Below are 12637 nucleotides of genomic sequence, written 5' to 3'. Positions count from 1 at the left end.
CACACTGTACTGTCCCATTTCTGTGAATGGAAGCACACTTTAACATGGCTTGAAAGCAGATATCTAGCACATTATATTTTAGAATATATAAGCTACTTAACACTAAATTAACACTGCTAAGACAAAGACTTGTTAATATAAAACCAATTGAGATATGTCTGCAAGTAGGTCGTTGGCCGGCATCTGGTTAGGTTATTTTACTACTACATATAATATGGTTGTACAAAACCTCTAAATCCTAGTTCGTATTTATTCTTTATTTGGCATTGATAAAATATCCCCAATCTTTAATAACTCCATTTAATGGTATTATGGGTGGGTGCGACATATATTTATTTGTGATCGGTTGATTACTGTGGATAACCACAACAAACTATTTGCTATGATTTAAGGGTTCAGTGCCAGTGCACATCAGGTGGTCATTTTCCATGATATGTTTATTTAATCAAACATTGACTTGCCTAGAGGGGGAAGGGGGGGGGGGTCTATGATCTTTCAGTTGTGGGTCCTTCATCTTGTTGAGGCAGGTGGCTATGCTTCATTGCAGCAAGCTTGCCTCCAGCTGTCTGGTCTAGGAGGTGGTGTGCTGCTCATGCACCCCTCCCTTGGCCACTGATCGGAGAGGAGGTATGGGAGCAATAGGATGTGTTGGGGGTGGAGTCAAGACAGTACCAGAATCAAAATGGCTCCAAATACTTCAGGTCAATTCTGGCTAGCCTGGGGAGGTGGTGAGGTCATGTGACCCCAAATGTTTAGACTGTATGAGGTGAGTATAGGGGGTAAGGGGCTTACAAAGCAAGATTAGTTGTGGAGAATTTAAATAAATCCCTTGTCCAAGAATGTTGGTTTTAAAATCTTGATATCTATTTGCTAAAGAAAGTGCATTATGTAATTAAAAAGGAAATATAATAATAACATTATTTTATAGGGGAGACATCAGTAATGATTTCTGTTATTAGTTTGTTGTTAAGGATCATTATTTTATTATAACATTTTTTATTATTTATTATAAAGTTTCACATTATTATTACTGATCATAGTAGCAGCAGTGAGAGTTCAATGATAATCTTAAAAGGTATTACTTTTACAAGACTTTGTTTTTTTTCTACCTACATAATGATAATCGTTGTGACTTATAGTCCAAACAACTCCTTTCATTATATTTAATTTGGAATGTTTCACTAGTAAAGATGCATTTTCTGAATTAAGTATACAAAAATAAAAAGTCTTAGATAAATATTATAATATTAAACTATATTCCATATTACTCTACTCTGATTCTCTAAGTTTTTACAAAGATTGTGTTATTACACCATGTGAGTTGTGCTTATTGTACACGTGATTATCTTAAAGAGAACCTGTCATGTCCTTGTAGCCAAAGTAAGTACATGACCTACACTACCAGAGTGTAGAAGGTTTGCGGTACCAGTCAGTAATAATCCTAAAATTGGTCTGTTTGCACCTGAAGCACTCTGTACATACAGGCCTTAACCTTCAAAGAAGTGTGTATATATATATATATATATATATATATATATATATATATATATATATATATATGCATACATATACACACACACACACGTCCCAGCTTGTCTGTGTGCAGTAGGATTATCACAAGGTACCTGTCCCTTTGGCAGTAGTGTTCCTATCCTTATGCTTTGTCACAAGACAGATTAACTTTAACTAATGACACATGGGTCAAATAAAGGTATAAATAAAGAAATAAACAATAGCAGATGATGTACTGTACCTGTGTTAAAGCAATTACGTAGTGCTAATGGGAATCTGCCAAGAAGAAAGTATGCTTTCATAGAAGCAGCCATTCCCTGACTTATGTGGTGCATATTAGTTCTGGGGCAGTGAGGCTAAACCTATGGAGTCACTGTACTGGAACTAGACTGAGGCACTTGAGTGAAGGAATGGCTGTTTCCACTGTAGCTGAAGCACACAAATGTTTTGCTTGATGTCAGAGTCCCTTTGAACACTCAATATTTTATGATCAATATGGATATACACAGTGGAGTGATGTGTAAACTCACAAAGCTGAAGCAAGTCATCACAAGCCTGCTATTGAAGGAACACTGTAGCACAAATGGCCACCACTTATGGAACAACTTGGTGTAACATCCATTTTAGCTCTTTAGATACAGTGTCCCATGATACTCTAATCAGCTTTTGCAGGAAGGTGTTTTGGACAGTGCTTTCTTTTGGAGAAAATAATGTTCATTGCATTTTAAAGTGTAGTTGATAAACAATGAGACAGGATCATGATTCTGCCTCGGGGGTGGTGGGCATCAAATATCCACCATACCGTCCATTTGATGAACCAGTAAAATCCAATGGGGAGGCATTTTCTGGACCTAGATATGAGCGGTGAGTGGGCATTGGAGATGGGGTCTCGCTAGGCACTTTGCTGAGAATAAATCGGGTTTCATCATTCTCCTCCAAATTGGAAATATCCTTCATCATGCGCCCTTTCTTGTATGACACAGACAGTCTGTTAGAGCCATCGGGTATCAACTGGAATTGTGCAAGAATGAAGATTACAGGTACAGGGAGGATTGCTAAGATTATCAGACAAATGAGCAATGATAAAGCCCAAGGGGGATACAGCAAGAACTGCTCCACAGCCTGAAAATGAAGAAAAAAAACATGGGATACATGAATATACTGCAGCATGATATATTTAAAAGAACAGATTTCTATTACAGTATGTGCAAGTCTACAAAATAGTCACCAGTCTATAGAATATAAATGCTCCTCGTGAGTAGACTAATATTGTAGTGCAACTCGGATTTCCTCAAACAATTCATGTGGCTATTCCAGGCATTTTCTATTTTAAATTGGCACTATGGTGAAAATAGCGCTACTGGCATAACCCTGATAGCATGTACCTAATGGGAAGATCATCATATTGTGGGTAGCTACTAGCTAGAACTGCTGTTTCATCGTATATTTAGAGCTTCTCTCCCTTTGTGAGACAGACTTTTCGATGGGTAACCCCCTCCTCACTTGGGCTTTTCTAACTGTTAACGGGGTGTAACAATACACCCTGCAAGGGATGCAGCTGCAGGGGGGCCCAGAAGCTGCAGGGGGCCCCGTGGGGGGAGGAGTTTCTTTTCCCTGTCCATAGAGACTGACAACTAAGGGTATGGAGAAAAAAAAATTGCTCTCTACACAATTTTTCTAATGACTGCATCTGCTCAGCCACTGATAAGGAATCATACAAAGTTTTGCAGACACAGATTTGTAGACAGTCCCTATTCAGGCAGGGAACACAATTGTCTTTCAGTTTTCTGCGCACGTTTTCCTGCATACTTTTTCTGTACACCAAGTGTGTTTCCATGCGTTTTTTCACAGCAGCTGATGTAATTGATACAAAAAACTGACAAAATGTGCAGAGTCATGATGCAGAATGTCAGTTTTTTTTCTGCACGCGAACAAAATATTAAGTGTGTACTAGTCCACTGATTAACATGAGTTCTCAGTTTTTCTGAGCAGAAAACGCGTACAAAAACAGTCAAGTGTGTTCCCTGCCTCAGTGTTCAGCAGGGTCAAGGGGGGCCCCATCCAAAGTTTTGCAGGGGGGCCCAATGAGTTCTAGTTACGCCACTGACTGCTAACATTCTCCTCTCTCCCCAGGTGAAGCAGAAGCACAACTGAAGTCTTTGCAGGCTCCATATTTGTGCTGAAGAAGAGCTGTTATGTTCAGAAGAATATGCATAAATAAAACAGGCAAGTACTTGTGCAAGCTCAGCTAAGCAGCATGTAGATTTTTATGGAGAGAAAAACCTAAGAGAGAAGCAGGAGGTGTCCTGCTGTGGAGAATGCAATAGTGATTGCTGCAAAAATAACCATCCAATTATTATATCCCTTGCCCAGTCTTCTGTGCAGGGCAGAGGATGCCTGTACAGAGATGTTGGGTTGGGGAGCAGCAATCTATACTTACAAATAAAAAAATGTTTCCCAGAGTATTAGGGTTAAGATCACAAATGCAGAACTTCATTCTAATTGTGTTGGAACAGAAATAGAGGCTTTATACAAGTGAGCTGCGGCGGGGGTGTTTAACTCACCCTTGTCGCCTCTGGTCATTGTGCTCCACTTTGCGTTTCACTGCTTCAATACTTTCTCCATCACAACCAGAAGGACGAAGTATTGGAGTGATGTGAAACACCATGTGAAGTGAAGCAGCTGGAAGGTGGCGACAAGGGTGAGTTAAACCCACCCTGCCACAGCCCACATATATAAAGCCTGTTCTGACACATTCATGACTTCATCCCTACAGAGCGCCAAGCACAGGACCCAACGTTAATGTTGCATATGATAAACCCCAAGTTAATGCTACATATGATAACATTTCAGAAACAATAAGAGTCCCTGAAACATAATCTAAAGGAAATAATGTCAGCTTTGAATACTTAGAAAACTCTTAGAACCCCCTTTACTGTTGCTGAGTTACTGCTGCTTGCAGGGACGTTTTTAGGTATAGGCAGTACAGGCCACTGCCTGAAGTGCCATTGGTCCTGGGAGTGCCATGCCCCTGATTAAGCCCCACCCCTGAACTAAGCCCTGCCCACCCCGAATAAAGCCAAGCCTCCTGGGCGAAGCCACACCCCACAGGTGTTTGTACCTCCTTCTGTCTCCTTGTGTCATTTTGTCCAGAAATCACCAGTTGAAATTGCAAAAACTTTATTCCTACTATGTCAGCGCCTGGTCACCTTATAACTAGTTCTGACTTGTAATAGGTCTGTTGCTAATACACTCAAAGGCCCTTATTTAATTCACTTTTTCTCCTACACGTTCTTCTTGGTGATATTTTCCCACCTAAATAAAATGCCTTTTAAGCCATTAGCAAGCTAGAAAATACTCAGTCTAATTTTTACAGCACCATTTCATGTACTTTTTCAATTGCAGAGTGTGGAAATGTATATTAAAAAGAAGATGAAAAATGATCTCCTAGGAGAAAACTTTGGAGAAAAAGTGAATTGAATATGGGCCAAAATGTCAATTTAGGTCTTGTCACAGAGACAAGAGGGGTTGATTTATTAAAGTTGTGGAAGGAAGGACTGCAATCCATGATCCTTTTGTCATGTGTTATTTTGCTGACAGCAATGAGAGCCACTGACAGCACGTCAATGTAAGAAAAATTAAAATTTTATACAATTAAGGTCGCGGATCTCTCAAACAAGTGTATGGTTATTACACACAATTTTTTTTTTTTTACCGGCAGTTATACTCTATGTAATGAAAAACATACTGCTTTGCGCTCTTATCTTGCATATTTTACTCCAGATACCAGTGATATTTCCAAATGATATGACAGAATACACATTGCATACCAATTCTTTGATCCATGCGCTGTATCCTGGAGGACTGATGGCTAGCTGGATTACGCTAGCTGTTAAGAGAATTGCCATAATGATTGGAGAAACATACTTCCATGTGTAGAAGTAATATCTGTATGGGCGGAATCCAAGCATCTCAGTGAGTTCCTGCATAAATCTAAAAATGGCAGAGAAAACATGCATAAATATATTGGGGAGATATAATGGTCCCTATACTGTATGTAGATACACAGAACATTATGTCCGATTTACTAAAGGAGTATTTTCAACATAAGCTGTGTTCTTTTCTAACAACTAGTGACCTCTGCAGAAGCGGGTCTACTGCGAAACACATGAGAGAGTGCATCTTCTATCATTCAGGTATATTTTATTGTTCATATCGCATGCACTTAGGTTTATTTCCTTGTGACTAACGTATTAGACGTTGAATTGATAATAGGAGGTAGCTTTATCCCACACTGTCAGTTGCCAGACCTGTATTGTCAGGTAGGAGTTAGCCTTCTTATTGGTGCTTATTATGGCATATGCATGTATATTGATTATATGATGTCAGTTGTTCCTGGATGTGACGACTGTGATAGATTATCGTATTGTGAAGCATAGACTGTCTCTATGGGCCTCTACAGCTTTGTGCTTTTAACAGATTTTATTATTTTGGGTTCTCAGAGCTTAGTATTCATCAGTATATGCCAGCAACAGTATTTTTTTCTATGACAGCTTTTCTGTTCTGTATAATAGTTGTTTATTTGTTTCATCCATGGCTGGCGGCACTTATTAACCTCCTTGGCGGTTCAATTTTTTCGCCAAGGAGGCTGCATTACACATTTTTTGTATTTTTTGTTTTTTTCTGTTTCATGTAGCTACCCGAGTGGTAGCTACATGAAACACCACTAGAGGGCGCATGTGTCCCTCTAGTCCGATCACCGCCGGCAACAACAGCAAACAGGAGATCCCGTATAGAACGCGATCTCCTGTTTGGCTTCTCCTGTTGCCATGGCGACGATCGGAATGACGTCATGGACGTCAGCCGATGTCCTGACGTCAGTCGCACTGGATCCAGCCCTTTGCGCTGCCCGGAAGTGATTGGTTCGGGCAGCGCAGGGCTCTGGCGGGGGCGCCCTCTTCTGCCACTGCGTGCGGCCGATCGCCGTGCTGTGGCGCCGATCAAGCTGTACGCGTCGCTAGCAAACTGCTAGCTGCGCATACAGCACTTTACCAAATTTAAATCGCCCCACCAGAGGCTGAGATATCCTCCGAAGCGGCTTACCCCGAGCTCAGCTCGGGGTTACCGCTAAGGAGGTTAAGGTGGTGAACATTATAATTGGCTCATAAGTTTTGGTAGTGGTCCATCCACACACATCACACGCCGCCTCAGTAGTGCTGGCAGAACCTACTTGTGTTTCTTTTCTTTTGGTTTAAATTCACTGCCAGTTGAAAGTAATTATGCTTTTGTTTTAAGTGGATCACCCTTCAATCTACTACTTTTTCTGCATGAAGTAATAGCAAGCACCATTGTCCACTCAACTGAAAGAAAAGGAAATGGAAGCCTAAAATAACAAGGTTCATTGAGATTGAAAACCACATATACCTCTATACTCAAGCTTTTGCCCCAGTTAACAGAAAACCTACACCTTCAGTAAGTGCAAGTACAGCTAGTAGTAGCAATAACAAATGTATCAGCCATGCCTGTGTGGAACGGCATCCAGCTATGCTAAAGAGCCGGAGCTCAATGCGCTCTTCTTCAGAGTCATATTCATACTCTTCCATGGAAAGGATATGTGCAGATTTATCTCATCCCAGTGATTGGGTAGAGCAGCTTTCTTACTATTGTGTTCTATATGTTATTCATACAGGGAGTCTGGAAAAGAAGTCCAGCATAAAGAAAATGCATTGTTTTTGTCCACACAATTCATTGAATTATTCTGACATGGACTACCATAAACTCCAAATTGCTCATTGTCAGATTTATGGTATCTAATCAGTTCTAGCTATAGTAAAAGCCTGTGCAGATACAGTAAATTAAAAATAGATAATGCCCCTGGATCTAAGGGCCCTGTTCCACTAGCCACAACCCGCTTAAACAAGCAGATCGCCGCCATTTTGCCGATCACTAGTTCACCTTCATTTACATGTGTATCACGGTGCACTTTTTCCATTAGAGCGTTTTGATTTTTCGCTAATCGCAATCGTCATACTGCACGATTATTGGTGCGATCACGTTTCTCTCCCGACGGTTCACATCGCAATTGCGTCGAGTGGAAAAAGAAGCTTTTGCGATTGCAAATAGAAAAAGGAGCCTTACTGGCTATAGGAACACAGATAGGTGAAAATGGCTTTACTAAATAGATCACTAAATGTTTATTACACTCTATACGATGCCTGGTGAATGGTGTCAAAATTGGAACATTTCTTAATTGCTTTTTCACAGCCAGATATTAACAGGCAACTACAGTCATATACATTGTCATAATAGTATAATGTTTGTACTTACATGTCTTACATAAAGACAGAAATTGAGTAATCTGAAGTAGTTACCGTAGGTTAGGCCTGTTGCCACAGTCAATTTGCAAAAGCACATTTTTCTAGTATTAATAATTCAGGAGCACTTCTTGTTTGTGACTTGTATCAAATTACAAACATAATTATACATTTTCCTTTTATAAACATTACTCACAATCACATGAAACACAAAGTAAACTTGTGAATACCATATCAGGTTTAATACAAAAGATGGAGTGGTAGAATTCTTACTTCTTTGTGCCATATACCCAAGCTACAGCAATGTTTTCCAGGATAACCACAATGGTGAGTGGTAGGGTGGCAGAGTAATCATCAAACATGGTGACGTAATAATTCCCCGAACGCTGAACAAAGATCAAGCCCAGAAGGAAGGCAAGGATGCAACAGCTGACTACAATTATTAGCAGAAAGAAAAAAATACAGTGAAATGATGTGCATGGGACATGAGCCTAACATTATCAACATGCAAGTAACACATGCAACCCACAGCGGATTGGAGCAGTTCAGCTGTCAGCAGAACGGCTACGGTCCAGATCCACGTGAACTTGCTGTATATGATAAGCTGATCAAGCCAGTTATTTGTAATAAACATGCTGTGCTAACAGTCTGTACTGCAGAGTAATGACTATACATGAGCCTTCTGATATCAAAGAAGCTATGCTATGGCTGAGCTAACAAGAGTAAGAGTATATACAGGGGTTGGAGAAATTATGGAAACGCCTAACATTTTGGCATCATAATCTTTGAACATGTTTTAAGCGATCAAAACTTGACATATGTTAATTTTTTTGTTTATTATTTTTGTTATTTGATATGTTTAATTAAAATAATTGTTTTTTTACAGCTATTTAGACCAAAGTTGGTTATAATTTATAAAAATGGCAGATCTCTCAGACTTTCAAAGAGGCCAAATTGTTGGTGCTCGTATGGCAGGCGCTACTGTAACAGAAACTGCCCGAATGCTTGGCATTTCAAGAAGTACAGTCTCAACAGTAATGACTAACTTTGAAAGAGAAGGAAAAACGTCCTCAGCAAAGCACAGTTGTGGCCGAAAGTTGAAGTTGTCTGAGAGAGATTTGTTAGAAAAGCTTGAAAGACCACAGCTCCTAAAATCACTGCAAAGCTGAATGAACACCTACAGAACTCAGTTTCCTGAAAAACTGTTGCACAAATCTGGATTCCACGGAAGAACTGCAATTAGAAAACCTCTGCTCTCAAAGAGAAATGTTTCAAAGCATTTAGAGTGGTGTAGAAACCACCAGAATTGGTCCCTCGAGCAGTGGAAAAATGTGATTTTCTCTGGCAAATCATTGTTTACCTTATTTCCAACCTCCGGCCGAGTGTACATTTGGAGACAGCCGAAAGAAGCATTTCATCCAGACTGCCTTCTCCCAACCGTAAAACATGGCGGGGGTTCTGTGATGATCTGGGGTGCTTTTTCTTGGAAATCCGCCGGGCCAATGATTTCCCTTCATGGAAGAATTAACAGCCGAGGCTATTTAGGAATTTTGGGCGACCAAGTTCCTCCTATGGTTCAAGAACTGTTTCTGGAGGGGAATGCCATCTTTCAATATGATAATGCCCCAATCCATACAGCTAGAATTGTTAAAGAATGGCACGAGGAACATTCTAATGAAGTTGACCATCTCATCTGGCCACCACAATCCCCAGACCTCAACATTGAGCATTTATAGTAGTTATTAGCGATTCAAGTAAGAAGTCGATTTCTGCCGCCATCATCTCTAAAAGAACTGGATGGTGGTTTAACAGAAGAATGGGCTAAAATTCATTTGGAAACAATTCACAATTTGTATAAATCAATACCTCGGAGAATTGAGGCTGTAATTGCCGCAAAAAGTGGACCTACACCATATTAAATTATATTTTGTTGATTTTCAAGGTGTTTCCATTATTTTGTCCAACCCCCGTATATTCCTATCTTTATCATATATGCATAAACAAATCAATACATACTGGTACATTAATTAATAAAGCTTTTCTCAGCAGTGCTCACTGCTTCCTTGTTTTGTATGTTGTGTAAATGGACTTTCAAGCACGCACTGTTTAGAACCCATTTCAAACTAAGAATTGGGGAGTGGAGTGGATGCACTTACAGTGTGGGTGTGATCCCGAAGTGGTCATCATTTTAGGGTGGTTCTTTGCCATGCTGTTTATAGGGTCCTCTGTTAACTGTCTCCTATTTTAATATAGCAGTAGGGTATTGTACCGTGTTAGCCATCAGTAAAAGCAAGAAGTTTTAAATCAGGATGATACCATTTATTGGCTAACTACAAATGAATAAGAATTATTCATTATTATCTTATTCATTTGTAGTTAGCCAATAAATGGTATCATCCTGATTTAAAACTTCTCTATTTTAATATAGTGTCATTTATTATATCTCACTCTATTGGCCCCATCAGAGCCCCCTGCTACATTGCCCCTATTAGAGAACACCATTTATTCTGCCCCCAGCAAGGCTGGATTTATAATTTTTCTCCTCCAGGACCAATTTCTTGTGACCCCCTTTAATATGCAGCCTAGTTTTAAACTGTTCCTAGAAATCACCATTGCTTGTGAAGTAGCTCCGTTCCCATTCTATGTGCAACTCCCTCTTCCACGCATAACATGCATGCAGATCAGCCCCTCTCCCTTATGTACAGCTCCCAAGTGTGGTCACTTCCTCTTCTCTGTGCTGCTCCAGAAATCTTTTCCATGTCCATCTACCTCTATGGGTTGCCCTATGCCATGGCCTAAGTGAGATCTTCAGGAATCTGGCTCTGACTCTCAATTACGATACTCTACATTGTAATACCCCCTTTTTTATCGAGTTCTTTCCATTTAAATTTCCATCTAAAGTGTTATCCATTTAAAGTAGCCCCTGTCATTGTGTCGTAGAGCTATACTGGCCTCACAGTGATGTATACTAATATTTCTCCTGCAGTGTTAAGTGTATTTACACTGCTTGCCTATTATTTGTACTGTATGTTTGCATCCTCAATTTAAAATTTCCCCTAAAGTGTTCTCCATTTCCATAGCTACCAGAGTGAACGTTATTTATATTTCCATGCCTTATTGTGTCCTCCATTACATTACCCTCTTTGAAATAAAACCAGAGACCCCCAAACTGTCAAACCTCCACCATTCAATGCATTGTAAGGTAAACCAAGCATGCTAATGTGTAACTATATTTCACCTGTCTTGCAGTGCTTCCACTGTGCTCCCCTCTCAGCTGCATGCTGAGGCCTCCTCATCCTGGTCCCTCTGAGGCTTGACAAATGTTCCCACCAGCATGACCACATGACATGGTATAAATATGCTAACAGAACAGAGCAGACATGGCTGAAGGAAGTCAGGAGGAGGAGGAGGCAGCCCTGGAACTCAGTGGAGATGCAGCTGCAGTACTCTAAGACAGATTCAAGAACTACACACACCAACACATTTGGTATGTTCTACTCACTCTGCAATTGAAATAACCATATCTAGGGGGGTACATTTACAGGCAGTCCTTATATTTAATGTTTACAAACCCTATGGGAGGGGTTAAAGGACACATTGTTAGGAACTGCTGGTAAATTTATGGACAATTGGCAGTCCAGTAACATTTTCATTTCCAATAGTGAGGGCAAGCTTAGAACTTCACTGAGGATATTGAAACAATGCTCAAGTCTGTATTTGTTCCAAAACGAATAGCAAACAAATCTAAACTTGTTCAATCTAGATAGACATGTCACTGCTCACATAGATATTCAAGAAATAAAGCCAATTGATATTCGATTTCGAAGAAGGTAATTTGGGCATCAGTGGCACTTTGGTAAAATAAGTGCCACATAGATCGCAATTTTAATTGCAGCTATGGCCACACTTAGAGAGTAATTCGTGCACCCAATAAATAGCAGGATTAGACAGCCGCACCCAATAAACGGCAGAGGGGAGGAAGATTTTAAAGGTGAAGATGACACTCATATCGGCAAACATTGTGTGTGTGTGTGTGTGTGTGTATTGGGCGAGGGGGGTTAGGTCACATAGTATTAGGCATTTTGTGTGAATAGGGTTGAGTTAGGCATAAAAATATGCAATATTCTACTATTGGAATTGGCTACTGATTAATAGCAGAATATTGGTAAAGTACCGATATTCTATTCACGGCCATCCCTTGCACCCGAATTGATCGATTTCCTCTGTTAGTAAGAGTCACATACTTGGAATCCCTCCCTCCAGGACCCCTTTTGACATGCTTGAACTTAGCAAGCCTTTTTCTTAAAATAGCTCATGTTTTAAATAGCACTGGAGGGAATTATTCAAAGTCCTGATGTAAATATCAAAAGCAGAGGAAAGTATGAAGCCAAAAGTTAGATACTCTTACAGGTTGATAGTGCTGTCTGTGTCCCCATGGTGGAGAATCCCCCTTACTTCCTGTGGGGAAAGGATATGAGGAACAGCAAGGAAACCCAGTAGACCCATTTAAAATTCCATTTATGAAAAAAAAATAAAAATAATAATAATAAAGCGATTGCAGTTTAATCTCTATTGAAAGGATTGGCACCACTTTGCGTATGGACAGGAAGTGTGAAGCATTTTCCCAAAGGCAGACATAGCAATAAAATCCTGAAAGAGGCTTTAACCCTTTTCCACTCTGTCCAAAACTATAATGGAGTTGGGCTTTGATAATATAATGCAGAGAGAAATGATGAATCATAACCACCAATCAGTGCAAATCAGTGTAGGCAGTCTAAAAAGGCTGATTTTGATTGGTTTATATGGGTAAC

General features: G+C 40.0%; 1 protein-coding gene across 7 annotated transcripts in view; it reads right to left on the bottom strand.

Moving 5' to 3' along the window:
• Positions 1-846: 846 nt before the first annotated feature.
• SLC6A17 (solute carrier family 6 member 17) overlaps positions 847-12637 on the bottom strand; it is a 156168-nt gene continuing 144377 nt past the window's right edge. For all 7 annotated transcript variants that reach the window (XM_068269537.1, XM_068269536.1, XM_068269542.1 and 4 more), the window contains 3 exons: positions 8100-8259; positions 5343-5505; positions 847-2634 (listed from right to left, as the gene is read on the bottom strand). In XM_068269537.1, the coding sequence (XP_068125638.1) occupies positions 2269-2634; positions 5343-5505; positions 8100-8259 (689 nt within the window). In that variant the 3' untranslated portion in view covers positions 847-2268. The remainder of the gene's footprint in view (positions 2635-5342; positions 5506-8099; positions 8260-12637) is intronic.

The sequence above is a fragment of the Hyperolius riggenbachi genome, chromosome 2, assembly GCF_040937935.1.
Source record: "Hyperolius riggenbachi isolate aHypRig1 chromosome 2, aHypRig1.pri, whole genome shotgun sequence".
Classification (NCBI taxonomy): Eukaryota; Metazoa; Chordata; class Amphibia; order Anura; family Hyperoliidae; genus Hyperolius; species Hyperolius riggenbachi.
The sequence above is the reverse complement of the archived record's forward strand: the minus strand, read 5'-3'. Positions and strand labels throughout refer to the sequence as shown.